The sequence below is a fragment of the Lithobates pipiens genome, unplaced genomic scaffold (genome assembly GCF_037356315.1).
Source record: "Lithobates pipiens isolate NorthernLeopardFrog02 unplaced genomic scaffold, aLitPip1_a1.2 Scaffold_22, whole genome shotgun sequence".
NCBI classification, from domain to species: Eukaryota; Metazoa; Chordata; class Amphibia; order Anura; family Ranidae; genus Lithobates; species Lithobates pipiens.
Window position 1 is genome coordinate 39907531 of NW_027507784.1, and position 19917 is coordinate 39927447.

General features: G+C 40.7%; 1 protein-coding gene across 1 annotated transcript in view; it reads left to right on the plus strand.

Annotated features, from left to right (window-relative positions):
• Positions 1 to 19686, plus strand: part of LOC143925656 (uncharacterized) — a 42993-nt gene extending 23307 nt beyond the window's left edge. The window contains exons 4-6 of the mRNA XM_077450121.1: positions 1879 to 12734; positions 13859 to 14862; positions 19530 to 19686. Of these exons, the coding sequence (XP_077306247.1) occupies positions 1879 to 12734; positions 13859 to 14862; positions 19530 to 19602 (11933 nt within the window). The 3' untranslated portion in view covers positions 19603 to 19686. The remainder of the gene's footprint in view (positions 1 to 1878; positions 12735 to 13858; positions 14863 to 19529) is intronic.
• Positions 19687 to 19917: the final 231 nt, after the last annotated feature.

Consider the following 19917-nt stretch of genomic DNA (forward strand, 5'->3'; position numbering starts at 1 on the left):
AAAAAGAATAAGAGAAGAAGGTCAGCCTGGAGCTCATTAGGGAACCGAAATGTGGCGAATCCATGGCTCCCATATTTTATCCAATTTTTTAGAGTTATGAGTTATGAGAGTTATGTTAGAGTATGTGACTGAGTTTGTCATTAACCATAATCCAGTTAACTTTATTCTTAATATTTTTATTATTTTTCATATTCCAGAGGAATAACCAATTGTTTCCAGTGCCAAGCAACTGTAATCCTTGCCGCTAACAGTATATATGTGATTAATTTTATTGATTTCCATGGCATATCATTGGGTAGTTTATGGAACAGGGCAACCTCTGGGGATCAACGGATGTTCACCCCCATCACGGAGTGTGGTCAGTTTTTAATAGGAAAGCTAGAGGACTGGCAGAAACACCAAGGATTTCCCACAAAGGAAGCAATATAAAGAGAACAGGATACTTTTTCATACAAGTACATGGTACAGCAGCCACATATCTGGAATATGAAATGTTGGGGTAACAAATTCTTTAAAAGAAAGTGATGACTTCCCTTTTAGCTAGAGTGATGTCATGGATGAGTCAGCACCCATATACAGTATAAGCTGGGTGGGGAGGTGCACACGTTCTCTTGGGGTATGGGAACCAAACACCCCACACCTGTGAGGATGTAACTGGCACGTGTAGGCCCTGGACTGGGCAGGAGGCCGGGTGGAGTGGACTTATACATAAGAGGAGCCAGCTGTAGTCGTTCTGTCCCTTATGGAGGTGGGGGCTAGGACGAATTGCAAAGGCTTTTTATGGGAGGCTGGAGATCCCTGGGTAAGACTGCTTCCCTGGAGGGTTCCTGGAGGAGGTGTACCCAGCTAGGAGGTGTCTACAGACAACACTGTCCTGTGAGTACTGATGATCCTGGGCAGAGACGGGACTGTAGGGAGATGGCTGTAAGGTTCTGTCCATGCTTTCCCCTCAGACTGTTGCAGATCATCCACTTTATGTGATTAAATATGTATGCCAAGTGACTCTGGAATGCATGTCCTTGTGATGTGACTGTCTTACCATTCCCTGAACAAAATCAATAAAGTGAAATGAAGTCAACTATCATGTGGACAATCCTTCTTGTGGATTTAAGAGTCCGTGGCCAGGGATATTGTGAGGAGCAGGGCACAAGATGGCATAGGGGTCAATCTCAGCAGATGGGATTGTGTTCTAGCAGGGCTGGAGCAGGGGTTGGGCCTTGTGCTTGGGTGCCAAAACCAGCCAACCACAAAGCCCCTCTTAGCCCCTGTACACACGGTCGGAGATTTCCACAACCAAATCCATCGGATTTTGCCCGTTGGATTTTGTCCGTCGGATCTTGTCCGAAACTGTTGCATACACACAGTCGGGCCAAGTTGGCGAAAAATCCGATCTTTCGGAACGTGATGACGTAATTTAGTTACGATGGGACTACGTTCAGGCTAGTAGTCAATAGTTTTGATGTAGGAATTTGATCTGAGCATGCGTGGCACTTGGTCCAATTTAAAATTCTCTACACATGATCGGAATATGTCCGACCGGCCCAGTTGGTCGGGAAATATTTCCAACATGTTGGAAAATTGGGTCCGACGGAGATTCGGACGGAATCAATCCGATGCATACCACACACAGTCGGATTATCTGACGACACGGTCCGATAAGACGCATTCCGACAAATTATCCGACCGTGTGTACAAGGGCTTACACACAGCCTAATTTACTGAACAAAAAATTTATAAAAAACTATATAAAAAATACCCTTTTAGAAAGAGTATAGATTCCTTTAATTGGGTTTCAACTCCTAAACTGTTATAACATAAGCACTGTATAAAATGTTGAAGAAACTGATCAACCCTAAACTGTTTCATTTTACATGACAGGAGATGAGGACTATCAAACACAGGAAACAGATTTGAGACAGCGAAAGAGTGATCCTGGGGGAAGACGGGACTTGGAACACAAAATAACAGAAGACGTAGATATTGATGTTCATACAACAGCAGAAGTAACTCGCAGCTATGAAATTAAAGTGGTAGAGTCGACAGAATCGAAAAACATAGTGGTCAAATCCCACAACGTCCAAAGCATCATTAATCAGGAACAGGTGAACCCTCCTGACCTGCTAGAGTTGGAAAAAAAAGGATTGGTTGGTTGTGAAATTAAAGTTTCCCAGTATGAAGAAGAACTCACAAGTAGGGCTGAAGATTTGGAAGACAGTGAGCCTTTGGGGACCTCAGAGCATAAAGTCTATAAAGGTGGGCAACATACTGGAGAACCATCTTCTGATGGTCAGTATGAAGAAAGTCTCTTTCAGCCAATTACCTTACAAAGTCTTTCATTTGCAGATCAGAAACAGCTGGTGGGCACTACTGAACAAGAAGAGGAAGAAAAAATTGAAAGTCTTATCGAAATCACAACAGAAAAATGGGAATATAACATAACTCCTGAACAAGAAGCACAGGTATTGGGGGAGTCTATAGATTCTCTGGTCACATTGGAGTTTGATGTTGATAACATTTTAGATGTGATTGAAAACAACAAGAAACTGGTAACACCAGTGGATGAACCAGAAATCTCTTCCAGCCAAGAAGGAGATAGCAGGAAGACATTGGAAGACCTACTGGAGACAGCCAACCGCTTAGCAAAGCACTGTGATTTATTTCAAAAAGTTGAGCACCAAAAAGGTTCTGATACCCTACAAGATCTCGATGAAACTTTAGGTTCAATGCCAGCATCGATCTTATCCACAGACCTAGGGTACGCAGGGGAGAATCTGACATCTGTGGATGTGTCATTAACAAAAAGCAACTTTTTTTTAGAGCAGAGTGAAACTAAACAAACCGATTTGGAAGAAGAAACCATAAAAACACAATCTTTGGTGCTTGGACAAAGCAATAGCAGTTTTGAGGAAGAAGGGAAGGAAGTTTCAGCAAAGGACCTAAGCAAACCTACCAACAAGGAAGATGTACAGGGTATAGAAGGGCATCTGACAGAAAAACAAGAGGAAAAACATAAATTTAAGAAATCTGAGAGGCAGCCTAATATTTCCAAAAAACAAAGGATTAAAAAAAGAGTTCACTTTTCTCCAAGTACAGAAGATTTATTCAAAAAATCTGAACGTGCATCGAGAAATACACTTCAGATGGTTTGTGATGAAATTCTTGAAGGGGAATTGCAACTAGGAGAAGATCGTGAACAATTAGGAAGTTCATACATAGTAAAAGACTTGGATGAGTCTCCTAGCAAAGAAAGAGAAGGGAACTATCTTGGAGGTGCCACCTGCAGCTATGATAGTCATTATGATGGACAGTCATCCAGTGAGGAAGAAGAGACGAATGGATTAAACGATAGTCAAGCAGTGTGGTATGATGAATACCCAGCTCAAGCAGAGCATGGTGAGAGATGTGATTCCTTGGGAGCCGTGACCGACCAAAATGTGCATGTGGATTTCAAAATGGAGGAGTTATTTGCGACTGCAACGGGTAGCAGATCAACAGAAGAACATTTGGATCACATTCCTTCCAGTGTAGAAACACTTTCAGTTGAAACTGAGTCTGCTGGAAATCGAGATATGTCCAATATTAACAATGTAAATCTTGAGCAAACAGAACTCTTTACGGAAAATAAAAACGAGTCCAATGCTTTGCGAGAAACAGTGAACAAATCAGAAAAGGAATCTCTTGCAGTCTCAGATGGCACCGAAGAGACTGTAAGAAAAGAGGACTCTTTCTTAGAGGAAGAAAAGTGCCAGGTAGAATACCTATTAGAAGATAGGAAAGATGTTCTAGAATGTGACCCCACACATGTGAAAGAATTTATAGATGATATTAGACAATCAAGTGACACATTAGACACAAAGAATGTTGGTTTACCAAAAGATTTCACAGATGAGCAAAAGCAGACTGATAACCTCTTTCTGGAACAGGCAATCCTTGGTCAAGACTACCCAACTAAGGACACTGATAACAAACAACTTGAAAACATAATTCATTATTCAGCCCATAGGGACATAACAGAGACTGCATTAGCTGAGAATGAGCTTATGTTAGGTCAATATAGTATACAGGAAACTGATAAGATTATCAAAAGTGGACAGGATGGAAAAGAGGTTCAAGACGAAACCTTTTTATCAGACGCAAAAGATGTTCTGAAGTCTTTTGAAGAGCAAACGAGATCCAGCATTGTCCAGTTTGAAGACGACACATTACTCGGACAACCAGTTTCCAGAAATGGCGATGATGAATACCCTGAAAATTTGCATGGAACACAGCTAAGCACGTCAGTGGATGAAATATGTATGTCATTGGTGGGAGATGTCAAATTAAGAGATGGTCCACCATCAGAAGAACACAAAGAGGTCTTCAGAGATGTACATTTTGAAGGAGAAAGTGAACACAATAATGAAACCTCCACCAATGAAATGGAAGAGCAGCCAGAACACATGATTGAGAAACAAAGTTATGACTACAAACATGAAGACTTTCCACCAGAGACCAGCAAACCGCAAGAAGAAGATAGCAAAGTCAAGACTGGTCACATAGAGGTAGAACTTTTAACAGAACAACAGTGGGTAGCTGAAGACCAGTATGGTTCTGGTAATGAAGCTTCTCTGACAGAAGGAAATTTCACTGAACAGATTCAAGATGGCAACTCATTTAGACAGCTAGCTCCCACAGACGGTAGTGAAGAATGCCCTGAAGAATCATATGAAACAGATCCAAGTGCATCGCTGAATGAGGTACGTACATCAATTGTTCAGGATGTCCTGACAAGAGAGGGTTTAGTGCCAGAGGAATGCAGTGATATATTTAAAGATGCTAATTTTAAAGCTCAAAGTAAATCCCACAACAAAACTATCACTTATGAAATACAGGAACACACAACTGTGCAGCAAAATGATGACTACACACGTGAAGATTTCCAGTTAGATGCCAGAGAATCTCAAGAAGATGACATGAAAGTCAAGAATAGTCACACAGAAGTAGAATTTTTAAATGAAGAGCAGCTTGTAGATGAAGGGCATTTAATTGTCCTTAATGAAAATTCTTTGACAGAGATATCCGGCAATGATCAATTGCAAGAAGACAGATTAAAAGAACAACCAGTTTTCAGAGCCAGTGATGAAGTATGCCATAAAGAACTGGTTGCAACAGAGCAAAACACATCATTAGTGGTGGTGTGTAAATCATTTGTTGAGGAGATCCTAAAAGAAGAGGATCAAGTGTCAGAAGAATTCAATTATATCTTTAAAGATGTGAATCTTACAACGGAAAGTGAATCTATCAAAGAATTAATGACCCATGAAGTACATGAACATACATCTATAATTCAAAATGATGACTACATACATGAACATTCCCAGCCAAATGCTGGAGAATCACGAGAAGAAGGTATCCAGGTCAGGGTTGGTCACATAGAAGAAGACATTTTCAGTGAAGAGCAGTTGGTGGTCCATAAAGAAGATTCTTTGATAGAGGTATCCTGCAATGACCAGTTGCAAAAAGGCAAATTACAAGGACAACCAGTTTTCAGAGACAGTGATGAAGTATGCCATAAAGAACTGGTTGAAACAGAACAAGGTACATCAGTAATAGAGATGCATACATCAATGGTTGAGCATATCCCAAAAGGAGAGAATCATGTGTCAGAAGAATTCAATGATAACTTAAAAGATGCGAGTTTTAGAGCAGAAGGTGAATCCATCAAAGAAATAATGACCCATGAAGTACAGGAACACACATCTATAATTCAAAATGATGACTACATACATGAACATTCCCAGCCAAATGCTGGAGAATCACAAGAAGAAGGTATCCAGGTCAGGGTTGGTCACATAGAAGAAGACATTTTTAGTGAAGAGCAGTTGGTGGTCCATAAAGAAGATTCTTTGATAGAGGTATCCTGCAATGACCAGTTGCAAGAGGGCAAATTACAAGGACAACCAGTTTTCAGAGACAGTGATGAAGTACGCCACAAAGAACTGGTTGAAACAGAACAAGGTACATCAGTAATAGAGATGCATACATCGATTGTTGAGCATATCCCGAAAGGAGAGGATCATGTGTCAGAAGAATTCGATGATAACTTAAAAGATGTGAGTTTTAGAGCAGAAGGTGATTCCATCAAAGAAATAATGACCCATGAAGTACAGGAACACACATCTATAATTCAAAATGACGACTACATACATGAACATTCCCAGCCAAATGCTGGAGAATCACAAGAAGAAGGTATCCAGGTCAGGGTTGGTCACATAGAAGAAGACATTTTTAGTGAAGAGCAGTTGGTGGTCCATAAAGAACATTCTTTGATAGAGGTATCCTGCAATGACCAGTTGCAAGAAGGCAAATTACAAGGACAACCAGTTTTCAGAGACAGTGATGAAGTATGCCATAAAGAACTGGTTGAAACAGAACAAGGTACATCAGTAATAGAGATGCATACATCAATTGTTGAGCATATCTCGAAAGGAGAGGATCATGTGTCAGAAGAATTCAATGATAACTTAGAAGTGAGTTTTAGAGCAGAAGGTGAATCCATCAAAGAAATAATGACCCATGAAGTACAGGAACACACATCTATAATTCAAAATGATGACTACATACATGAACATTCCCAGCCAAATGCTGGAGAATCACAAGAAGAAGGTATCCAGGTCAGGGTTGGTCACATAGAAGAAGACATTTTTAGTGAAGAGCAGTTGGTGGTCCATAAAGAAGATTCTTTGATAGAGGTATCCTGCAATGACCAGTTGCAAGAGGGCAAATTACAAGGACAACCAGTTTTCAGAGACAGTGATGAAGTATGCCACAAAGAACTGGTTGAAACAGAACAAGGTACATCAGTAATAGAGATGCATACATCGATTGTTGAGCATATCCCGAAAGGAGAGGATCATGTGTCAGAAGAATTCGATGATAACTTAAAAGATGTGAGTTTTAGAGCAGAAGGTGAATCCATCAAAGAAATAATGACCCATGAAGTACAGGAACACACATCTATAATTCAAAATGACGACTACATACATGAACATTCCCAGCCAAATGCTGGAGAATCACAAGAAGAAGGTATCCAGGTCAGGGTTGGTCACATAGAAGAAGACATTTTTAGTGAAGAGCAGTTGGTGGTCCATAAAGAACATTCTTTGATAGAGGTATCCTGCAATGACCAGTTGCAAGAAGGCAAATTACAAGGACAACCAGTTTTCAGAGACAGTGATGAAGTATGCCATAAAGAACTGGTTGAAACAGAACAAGGTACATCAGTAATAGAGATGCATACATCAATTGTTGAGCATATCTCGAAAGGAGAGGATCATGTGTCAGAAGAATTCAATGATAACTTAGAAGTGAGTTTTAGAGCAGAAGGTGAATCCATCAAAGAAATAATGACCCATGAAGTACAGGAACACACATCTATAATTCAAAATGATGACTACATACATGAACATTCCCAGCCAAATGCTGGAGAATCACAAGAAGAAGGTATCCAGGTCAGGGTTGGTCACATAGAAGAAGACATTTTTAGTGAAGAGCAGTTGGTGGTCCATAAAGAAGATTCTTTGATAGAGGTATCCTGCAATGACCAGTTGCAAGAGGGCAAATTACAAGGACAACCAGTTTTCAGAGACAGTGATGAAGTATGCCACAAAGAACTGGTTGAAACAGAACAAGGTACATCAGTAATAGAGATGCATACATCGATTGTTGAGCATATCCCGAAAGGAGAGGATCATGTGTCAGAAGAATTCGATGATAACTTAAAAGATGTGAGTTTTAGAGCAGAAGGTGAATCCATCAAAGAAATAATGACCCATGAAGTACAGGAACACACATCTATAATTCAAAATGAAGAACACATACATGAACTGTTCCAGCCAGATGCTAGGGAATCCAAAGAAGAAGATATCCAGATCAGGATTCGTCACATAGTAGTTGACATTTTAAATGAAGAGAAGTTTGAAGCTGAAGAGCAGTTGGTGGTTCATAAAGAAGATTCTTTGATAGAAGTTTCCAGCAATGATCAGTTGCAAGAAGACAAATTACAAGGGCAACTAGTTTACAGAGACATTGATGAAGTATGCCATAAAGAACCACTTGAAACAGAACAAAGCACATCAGTACTAGAGATTTGTGCATCAATTGTTGAGGATATCTTGAAAAGAGAGGATAAAGTGTCAGAAGAATCCAATGTGAATTTTAGAGCAGAACGTGAATCCCTCAAAGAAATGATGACCTGTGAAGTACAGGAACACACATCTATAATTGAAAACGATGGCTATGTACATGAACATTTCCAGCCAGATGCTACAGAATCACAAGAGGAAGATACCAAGGTCAGGACTGATCACACAGAAGTGGAATTTTTAACTGAAGAGCAGTTTGTTTTAAAAGATAAAGTTCATTCAGCAGAGGGGACCAGGAATGACCAGCACTATGAAGACAGGTTAACCAGTCAATCGGTTCCCAGAGAAAGTAATGAAGTTAGCCCTGAAAAATTGCATGAAACAGAGCTAAACAAATTAACGGGCGAGATATGCACATCCATTGCTGAGGGAGTCCTGATAGAAAATAGTTTAGTATCAGAAGAAGAAAGAGATGTCTTTAGAGAAGTGAGTTTAATAGCAGAAGGTGAACCCCACAGTGAAACATCAACCTGTGAACTGGATGAACTGCAACAGTACACAGATGAGGAACAAAATGATAACTACATATATGAGGATTCATCAATAAAGACCAGAAAATCACAAGGAGATGATAGTGAAGCCAGCTCTGGTCACTTAGAAGTTGAGCATTTAACTGAAGAACAGCTTGTAGCTGAAGGGCAATTTAGGGTAGATAATGACACTTCTGCAAAAGACCATTTACAAGAAGACAGATTACTTGAAAAAACTGTTTTCAGAGACAGCAATGAAGTTAGCCCCGATATACTGTATGAGATAGAGCCAAGAACAACAGTGAATGAGATATGCACATCCATTGTCAATGATGTTCTGAGAGATAGTCTAGTGTCAGAAGAAAGCAGAGAATCCTTTAGTGAAGCTGGTTTGAAAGAAGAGAGCATATCCCTCAGTGACACATCTACCCGGGAAGTAAAAGAACTACAAGACCACACAGCTGAAGAGCAAAATAATGACTTCATAAATGAGGTTTCATTGATAGAGACCAGAAATGCACAAGAAGATGACAGTAAAGGCAATAATGAACACCTAGAAGCAGAAAATGTAACTGAAGAACCTTTTGTAACTGAAGAGCAATTTAAGGTCGATAATGAAGCTTCTCCGATGGAGGGATCAAGCATCGGTGACCAGTTACAAGAAGATAGAATACTTGGCCAATCAGATTTCGGAGACAGTGATGAATTGTGCCATAAAGAGCTGTTTGAAACAGTGCAAAGTATATCAGTGATTGAAACATTAACATCGGTTGTTGAGGATGTCTTGATAACAGAGGGTTTGGTATCAGAACAATGCAGTGAGGTCATTAAAGATGCTGATTTTAAAACAGAAAGTATATCCCTCAATGAAACAACTACCTATGAAATACAAGAACAAAGATCTGAAAAGCAAAATGACTACACTCATGAAGAAATCCAGTTGGATGCCAAGGAATCACAAGAAGAAGTTAACAGAGTCAAAATTGATCACATAGAAAAAGAGCACTTAGTAGCTGAGCAGCAATTGGTGATTACTAATGAAGGTTCTACAACAGAGGGATCACAAGAAGAAGATAGCAAAGTCAAGATTGGTCATATAGAAGTGGAATTTTTATGTGAGGAGCAGTTGGTAGCTGAAGAGCAGTTGGTGGTCCATAATGAAGACTCTTTGACAGAGGTATCCTGCAATGACCAGTTGCAAGAAGACAGATTACAAGAACAACCAATTTCCAGATACATTGATGAAGTAAGGCAAGAAGAAGTGTATGAAACAGAGCAAAACACATCAATGGTTGAGATGCATCCATTAATTGTTGAAGATGACTTGGTAAGACCAGATCTAGTGTCAGAAGAATTCAGTGGGGTCTCTAAAGATTTTACATCAGAAAGTGAATCTCCTAATGAATCAATTACCTGTGAAGTACAAGCCAACATGGCTGTTAAGCAAAATTCTGACTATACACAGATAGATCTCCAGCAAGGTGCCAGTGAATCACAAGTAGAGGATAGCAAAGAAAAGATTGGTCACATAGAATCAGAATTTCTAACTGGAGAGCAGTTTGTGGTCACAGATGAACCTTGCCCAGCAGAGGGATCCAGCAATGATCAATTGAAAGAAGGATTACTTAGAGAACCATTATCCAGAGACAGTGATGTCTTATGGTCAAAAGAATTGTATGAAACAGAGCTAAGTGCATTAGAGAATGAAGTATGTACATCATTTTCTGAGGATGTCCAGATAGGAGACGTTATAGGATCTGAAGATCGCACAGAGGTCCTTACAGAAGCAGGTTTACTACAAGAGAGTAAATCCTACAGGGCAACTTCCATGAGTGAAATGGAGGAACAACAAGAACACACAGCTGGGGAGAACAATCATGACCACATATTTGAGGTTTCATTGACGGAGACCAGCAAATCACAAGGAAATGACAATGAAGTCAATACTGTTTGCTTAGAAGCAGAAAATATAACCAAAGAACAGCTTGTTTCTGAGATGCAATTTGAGGTCCCTAATGAAGCTTCTCAGATAGAAGGGTCTGGCACCGATCAGCTGCAAGAAGATGGATTACTCCAAACAATTTCCAAAGAAAGTGATGAAATAAATTGTAAAGAGCTTGGTGGAACAGAACAAAGTGCATCAGTGATCAAGTTATGTATATCCCTTGCTGATGATATCCTAAGGGATAGTTTAGGATCAGAAGAATTGAGTGAGATTGTTAAAGATACACATTTTAAAGCAGTAAATGAATCTCACAATGAAACTACTACCTGTGAAATACAGGAACAGTCAGGTGAGAGGAAAGATAACGACTACACACATGAAGATTTTCAGCCAGAGACCAACGAATCACAAGAAGAAGAAGACGGCAAGTTCAATGCTGGCCACAGAGAAGTTGGATTTTTAACTGAAGAGCAGTTTGTGGTTACATTTGAAGCCTACCAAGTAGAGAAATCCAGCAATGACCAGATGCAGGAAGACGAATTATCTAAACACAGAGATTTCTTTAAAGAAGTAAGTCTAAAAACAGAGAACAGATCCGACAGTAAAATGTCCACCTGTGAAGTAGAGGACCTGCAAGAACATACAACTGAGGAGCATAACGATAAATACCTCTGTGAGGATTTTCCGATAGAAACGAGCAAATCACAAGAAGATGGTAAGGCCAAAATTGCTCCTACGGAAGTAGAATTTGAACCCAAGGAACACTTTGTGGTTGAAAAGCAGTCTGTGTTAAAAAATGCTTTTCTAACAGATGAAGATACAGATCAAACAGAAGAAAAACATGATTTTTCAAATGATACGAACAAGGCATATATTAAAGTCATTGAGGAATATGAACCTCAGCTTGAGCATGATAATAAAAAACCCCTTAAAGAAAGTTATGAAGATGAAGGCTTTTCTCATCAGAATACTAGCACAGGCCATACTATTGTCCTAGACACTACTGCAGAACAGGAAAACCAATTAGACAAAACCATTCAAAGTCATGAAAAAGAGTTAGACCTATTATCAGATATCAACTCAACCATCTACTCAAGTCTATTAGACCAAAGCATCAGTGTGTCATCAGAGGGAACCGATGCCACGTTAGACACACAAAAAATGGAGAGTGTATTGTATGCTTCAAATATTACAGCATCTAATTTGGATAGTGTTTTAGAGGTGACAGCATTAGCAGATTTTGAGGGTGAAAACGTCTCTAAAGCTCCCAAAGAACTTGATCTCTTGTCGGAAATTCAGTGTTTGCTTAGCCCAGATCACACAGTACGTAGGTTTCCTGAAATAGCGGATGATTTCAACGAAAAAGTAACGGTTTCTTCTGAAGAACAGTCAAGTACTTATGCTGAAGAGCAAGCTTCAGAAATTAGCAAGGATCTTGATAGTTCTTCTGGATCACTTTTAGAAGGTCCCACTGACAACTGGAGATCCACTTCAGACTCAAATGATGAGACAGGCAAAGATCTTTTGTTAGAAATTCAGTCTGTGATTACAGCAAATCGTGATATTAAGACTGCAAACTTTTCATCTTCTGACAAACTCGTAGAGTCAGATGTCAGGGTGGAAGAAGAAGACGAAAAAGAATCCCATCTAACTTCAGGTAACTCTGTGCATGCAACTGAAGAATATGTCAGATTAGAGACCTCCAGTGTGGAAGAAGAGGCGGACAATGAAAAAAAGGTAATTTCTATAGAAAATCTTGGATTCACTCATGAACCCAGTCAAGTTGAGGATGACGTCAGCCAACAAGATTCTGTATTCGGAACTGTGGTCATTAACGCAAGTGTATTAGCAAAAGCTGTGAATGAGGACATCATCAACACAGCAGATGTTGAAAATCTTATCCAGGTGGACATAAATAAAGTGCAATCATCCATTAATGAAGAAACCACCACAATCTACTTGAATGAAGTAGAGTATGAAAACAGAGAACACAGCATCAAGGAGGAATATCTACCAATAAGACAAACATCATGTCATGCGGACATCACCAGAGGTCAAGAGCAAACTCTAGTTGATGAAACGGGAATGTCAAGTGAACCCGCTGTGCAAGAAGAGGATGATTTAGACAGCAAAGTGGTGAGCTTTGTGAACATTGATCTTAGACAAGTAGAAACTTATGTTTGCTAAATATACCAACCCCACTGGTATATCGTAGTGTTGAGCGAATCTCCCCGGGTTGGTTTTGCCAAAGGTTCAGCTAATTTTGTTTAATGTTTGATGAACCAGAACTAAGAGGCAAATCCCAAAGAAGTCTATGAGGCAAAATCTTGTTAAATTGTGGCCTTTTTAGGGATAATAGGCAAACTATTGTCAAAAAACAAAAGGTATGGAAAGCTGTGCAGTGTCATAGGGGACATGTACCAATGTATGTCCTCCATAGCATTGCCCAATTGGTCTTTCATTTGAGGCAAACATTGAAAATACACAAATCCTTGAAACAACATGCTTGGGGAATGCCTTAAAGCTGTATGTGATGTTGCAGAACAGTACAATTTTCACAGAAAACCCCAAAATATCTTGTTTTTCTTTTAAAGGGAAGCCTTGCAGCAAAAAGAATAAATTTATAAATATGTAACTAAATAAAAGTTGGATGGGAGGGCAGCTAAAAGTGACCGCTGACCTCAAATCAACCGCAAAATAAAATAAAAGACACACAAGTCTCCAATAATAATAAAAACCCAACAAATGGGTTGATTGCCTAAAGAGCTAACAATCAGATTTAAAATACAGTTTCCTAACTGCCCTAATCCCTCCACTGCAATTTGTCAGGTGTCCCTATAGTTTCCATACAACCGCTTTCAATTCACTGACATTATGACAGCTCTGTGCACCCATGTTTTTAGTGAGTTGCTGGCTTAGCCAAAAGCCACCTTATTGATCCTTCCAAGCCTGCTACCCATAGTTCAAAGGCCATTTAAAAAAAATTTCCGTTTGAATCTGCATATAAATTTACTCATTGACCATGAATCTTGAACCCGCATGAGTTACCTCAAACCTCTAGTATAAAGTAGGGACTTAATGGCTTCTCTACAGTTCTATGCAGTAAGTAGTTTGGAGTATGTACCATAGCACAGTGCACATGTTGTATTGCTCTGCATAATCCTGTGCTACAGTTATATTTAAACACCTGCTGATTTATTTATTAATAATTATTTATGATATGGTCAACTGGTCTCTCATGAAGTAATTTCTCTGCTTAGCCCTTCCACAGTATCCTTGATGTGAGTGCACAGAAAAGCCGCATTCTCCTTCTCAGAAAAACCTCAGTTCGCCGACGCCCAGGTCAGCGTCCAGTGATGTTTCCTGAAGAGTTGGACGATCCGCCAGCAATCCCACCACTAAATATGGGAGTAACACCAGAACCCGAATCATCTTATCCCACTGAGGAATCTACTGAGATGAGTAACACCTCAGAGCCATTATTACGTAGAAAGTCCTCTATTCGGCGACGGGGGCAGCATCAAGCGACGTTTCAGGAAGAGCTGGCTGGTTCATCAGCACTCCCACCACTAAATATGGGTATGCCACCAGCTCCTGAGTCATCACATCCCACCGAAGAAGCTACAGAGACGAGTAATGCCTCAGAGCCGTTATTACGTAGAAAGTCCAGTATTCGTCGACGGGGGCCACGTCCAGTGACATTTCAGGAGGAGCCATCATTGCCTTTGATCACACCCGCAGAGTCACCACACCCCACCAAAGAACCCAGGAATGAGAGTTCCATTTCAGAGCAGATATTATATGGAAAGTCCTCAATTCATCAACATCAGGGGCAGCATCCAGTGGCATTTGAAGATGAGCCAGTTGAACCATCACCACCAGTGATAACGCCACTAAAAATGGGAGTTCCACATTTTTTGGGGGGAATACCCATACTTTCACCAGCTGTGGCCCCAACGCCTGAATTATTGCACCCTGCTGAGGAACCCAGGGATGAGGGTACCACCTCGGAGCCAATGTTACGCAGAAAGTCCTCTGTTCGTCGCCCCAAAGGGAAGCAAACTGTTACATCTGAGGAGCAGCCCACTGAGCCACCATTGCCAGCAACTGCGCCACTAAGAATGGGAGTGGCATTATTCCCGGGGGTTCCTGCACATATGACCCCAGCTCCTGCGCCAGCGCATCCTGAAGGGGAATCGCGGGGGGAAAAGCCACCCTCAGAGGAACAGATCAAACCAAAGAAGGGGTTCCTAAAGCATGCTGGGTAAGCATAAAAGCTAAAGTCATGGATCACTAAAAGAGGGATATACAAGGCTACCAAAGGGTAGTAACTCTACTGACTGTTAGTAACTGAAAAAACATACAGTATAGCTTAATGGTATTGTGTCACTGGTTGTTATTGGTTAAAGGATAGAAAAGTGCCTCATTTATAAAAACTGCTCCAATTTCCATGTATTAGCCAAAGTTGCTGTCAATCCAATCTTGCATTTTAAAAGATAATCGCAGATTGGAAGAAAACATGTAATGGCCCTTACAGCTGCCCTCTTCTCTTTCCATTTTAAAGCAGGCCCTTTGAGTTTCTCTGGTGTCCTACTAAAGAGCTTCTGTCCCCTTGCTCATTCAGAGCAAAGTGACTATGTCTTTGCAAAGGGGCCCCTTGACTCAGTGATGCATTGCCAGCTCTCCTCTGCCACTTCTTCCTGTGTGCTTCCAGGTATAGGGCAACAATTAACAGTCTCCCAAATGATAGTGAGTGGGTCTTGAGAGAGAGAGACACCATCGACCCTCTGGAGTCTGCCACCAGCTTTTGGAGACTGCTAAACCTGTGGATATAATACAGGTTTAGCTCTTATATTTTGGGTGAGGTAGGACACTTAGCCCAACAATTATGTAAAAGTTTTTCTATCCTTTGTACAACCACCTTTAGCTGAATTTACGTTAATGTTACAAAATTAGTCAATTATATTGCTCCTAATAACTTAGCGTTAAAATGCATGAAAAATTATTTATTCCCATGAAAAAGCCATAAAAAAATTGCGGAGGATATTTGCGGTTACTGCGGACAATTAGCTAGATTCTAAGGAAAAATCTGCGAACGACTGAGGACGCAAACTCTGAACTGCAATTTTCCAGGGGTCAACTGTATTATTACTGCAGTTTGCCCTGAACAACAGAAATTTTATAACAACAGGGACACCTGTTGGTTACAATTTGGTATTGCTACTTTCCACCATTAAATATGTAACAAATGAGATTATACATATTATATATAAAGGATAGAAATACTTTAACATAATTTTTGGTCTAAGTGTCCTCCATCACACACTCATCCCATCTATACCCTCTACTACAGATCTCAAATCAGCCAGCAACATTCTTCATGGACTGCAGTCTACATTAGCTTTGGCGGTCCTGCTTTCTAAGCCCCTGGGCTGTTGCATATTGCATATATATGGCTTTTCTGTTTAAGCCGCAATGAAAGAAACATCTCTTGCCATGAACAGCATTAACTAGTGTGCAAGGTAGCTGGAAGATCTGAAGTCTGTAGTAGGAGTTATATATGGGATGAAAAGGCGGAGGTGGGGAGTTGTCCCCAAATTATGTAAAAGTATTGTTATCCTCTAAATAGGAGAAAAGAGTGCCCAGGATTGAAAGACAAGACACATGATTTTCCTGCATGAAGATAATGCTTCTAAACTATGATGGCTAGCTTGTCTTCCTTTCATATTTCTCCATGCTATTGTAAAAATGGAGATATCACTTTACAGTCCCATCACTATCCTTAGTTTTTCTTATCATAATTCCTGGTTCCTGGAAAAATTGAGCCAGTATGGTGTATTTACATGGCTATCCTGGAGGAGTTTAAAGCTGAACACCATAATCCATTGGTCTAAGGCTCTTACATCATCTAGCAGGATCGATAGCCAAGCATTGAATATGATGATGCTGATGGACAGTCCACCCCGGAGGATAGGATCAGGTAAGAATAAACAAGCTGTTAACCCTTGAAGTGCAGGTGCAGAGCCACAATTTTTAGGTTTGCTGGACTTGGGCTTGAGACCTGCTGGACCACCTTTGCTAAAACACTGGGCTCAGGCTGGGTTCACACTAGTGCGAATTGGATGCGGGTTTCCCCATATCCATTTCGCTTGTCAGGAGTCTGTGACTGGCTCTAGCTCTCAAAGGAGCCGGTTCACACAGCTCTGGGATGGCTGCAGAGCAGTTTGAAGAAGAGCCCCGTGCATCTTCGGGTCCATTAAAGGTTCAAAACCAGCCAAAAATTCAGACTAATGCAGACCTGAAACGGTGAACAGGGAGGCACTGGAACCCCTGCTTGGTTCACACAGTGTGAACCAAGCCTTATGCTGCTTTACCAGTGACTACTCAATCCTACTGGTCTATTTTAGAATAGACAAAGAAATATTTAGCACTGTTCCACTTCAGTAGTTGATTTCAAACATGGTGGTGCAATAATGGGACCTATAACTGGCCTTCACAGCAAGGAGCACATTGAAGGGTAAACACATGAAAGACAAAAACAGAACATTCCATAGCTCAACTTACCAACCAGTCTGCTGACCAACCAAATTAATCTTTCCAACAGTCTGTTAAAAACAGGGGTTTAGTTAGCACGCATTTGCAAACGCATGTGAAAGCTGCAAGGCCTCTTCACGTCACCCTATGCTGCTTGCAGTCCTAACACTACTAAATTTATAAGTGTCTCCACAGTGGAAGCACATGCTTAAAGGAACAGGAGCACACTGGACATCCAGCAATAGCACAGTGGCAGCAAAGGTGCCCAGTGTGTCCCTGGATCAACATTTACACCAGTAACAAAAACACATGGCCCCTGCCCCCACCTATAACTGGCCTTCGCAGCAAGGAGAACATGGAAGGGCAAACACATAAAAGACAAAAACAGAGCATTCCATAGCTCAACTCACCAACCAGTCTGCTGACCAACCACTGTGCTTCCACTGTGGAGACAATTATAAATTCAGTAGTGTTAGGACTGTAAGCAACACAGGGTGCCATGAAGAGGCCTTGCAGCTTTCACATGCATTTGCAAATGCATGCTAACTAAACCCCTGTTTTTAACAGACTGTTGGACAGGTTAATTTGGTTGGTCAGCAGACTGGTTGGTGAGTTGAGCTATGGAATGTTCTGTTTTTGTCTTTCGTGCAATAATGGGAACCTATTGAACCCTCAATAATGGCCACATGCAGACCCCATTACTGTACCACAACTGTGAGACAGCTTTGTAATTTGTATACATTCTTTTACCACTGTGAAAGTAGACTGACCATGTCATTTTCAGATATTACTGCTAAATATATAGTGGCACGTAACCAAATTACTGCAAACACTGATTTCACCTTCCTAGTGACAAACAATGAAAAAGAAAACTTCTCCAATCATAATGATGAGTGTGAAATTCCCTCAGCTTCCTCCATAATTTAACTCCATTGGGGAAACCCTAATGGGGCCAAAATATAAATACTTTTTGTTAAAGACAGAAGCACCCCCTTCCTTTTGCCCTTATTAATTCTCATTGCTGTACAGTGTATTTTTGTAAAAATAACCAGTGATATAGGCCATAGCAAAACAAAACTCCCCACACTACCCTGTATAAATAAGAAGGTTTTTTCGACTATTGAAAGAAAGTTTTTCTTGACTCTGTGTACAGCACAGTTTATTTAAAGGGTCAGTTATCCAAAAGTGATATTTTAGTTAAAGGAGAAGTACAGCCAAAGCTTGCAGCTGAATAAAGGGTAAAAAGCGCCTGCAAGATGCCGCTGCTGAGGCGCTTTGGCGGAGCTGCCATTGATTTTAATGGGCAGGGCACTTTAGAAACGGTGTGTGCACCACTCCTAAAGCACCTCAACGTCCTGCAAGCACACCGCTCCAGTGTGAAAGCACTTGGGCTTTCACACTGGAGTGACAAGAGAGGTGCTTTACAGGTGCTTTGCAGTCGCTATTTTTAGCCATTATAGTGCCTGTAAAGTGCCTCATTGTGAAAGTAGCTTAAGCCTATAATAAGGCATACCTGTAGGTACAGTGAATATCTCGTAAACTTGCATTGTTTAGGAGAAATTCACACTGCATGCAGCCAATTACGTCATCAGCGCATGCACTCTCAAGGGAAGACATACCCATACAGTTCTTTCAGAGCTCAGTGCCGCAGCCGTGACTCTCGTGTGCATGCACAGGAGTGATGTCATCGTGGCTCAGCCAATCAAATAGCGGGAAAACTTGAATCCAGAAGGAAGACCGGGTGAAGATGGAAGTCCTGTCAGCAGTGACAGCACTTCTCATTCCAAGGTAAGTATTTCATAATGTGCTAGTATGCAATGCATACTAGCACATTATTCCATTGTCTTGCAGGTTTTTTTTTATTTTTTTCTAAAAAGGTGCAGTTTACTACTGCTTTAATGCCTATGGGGGTGATGCCTTGAGGAGTGGTTGTTCCTAGGCAGGCTCTAAGGGCATAGATAAGGCGCACATGTGATGCTGGGCCTCCATTATTGAAAGAACTAAAATTCAATTAATGAAAGGGGAGGGCCAGAGACAGAAAGTTTGAGAAGGAAAGAGCTACAGGATGCTGGATGTTCTCCTAACAGGAAATGATGCAGGTTCTCTCTGACTTGCTGCAGCTTGTGATGCACATTGGGAGAAGCTCACAGTATGCAGTGAAATCAGAGTAAGCACTTTTAGTACAGGAGAGGAGTCTGTGCAAATGTGCAAGTCTGAAGGGAAGGCTGGAGGTCAGATTTAAATAATCACACAGCCCCACTGATAAGAAATGGTAAGAATCTGAACAGTACAAACGAGAAGCTGAATTTGTGTAGCTGAGATTTGGAGGCTATGAGATCCAAGAAGTTACAATTACATTGCTCATCTGACTTTGTTCTCCCCTCTTTCTATGAACAGGTTTGGAGGGGCCCATCCTGGGATGATGCAAGAACTACAGGCTCGACTCCACAAGAAGAAACCGAAAGAGTGAATAAAGAGGGGACAGCTCTACATGTTGTGTGTGAATGGTTATTTCCCGTGTAAATAAGGACTACAATAAAGAACTAATTAATAATTTACTGTAATACTCCATGTGTATCCATATAAGATTTAGGAAGCCCATAAAGTGACACTAAACTCTAAATTTAGAAAAAAAAAATGTTTTCAAGAATATACTGTATTCATAACACAGAAGAGCCCCTTCTCAGCCTCCTACAAATCTCCAAATTCATTTTTATTTGCTGCTGTGATCCGATTTCCAGTTGGTGGCTTTATTCATTCTTCATGGTCCCACGGTGTGTAGAAA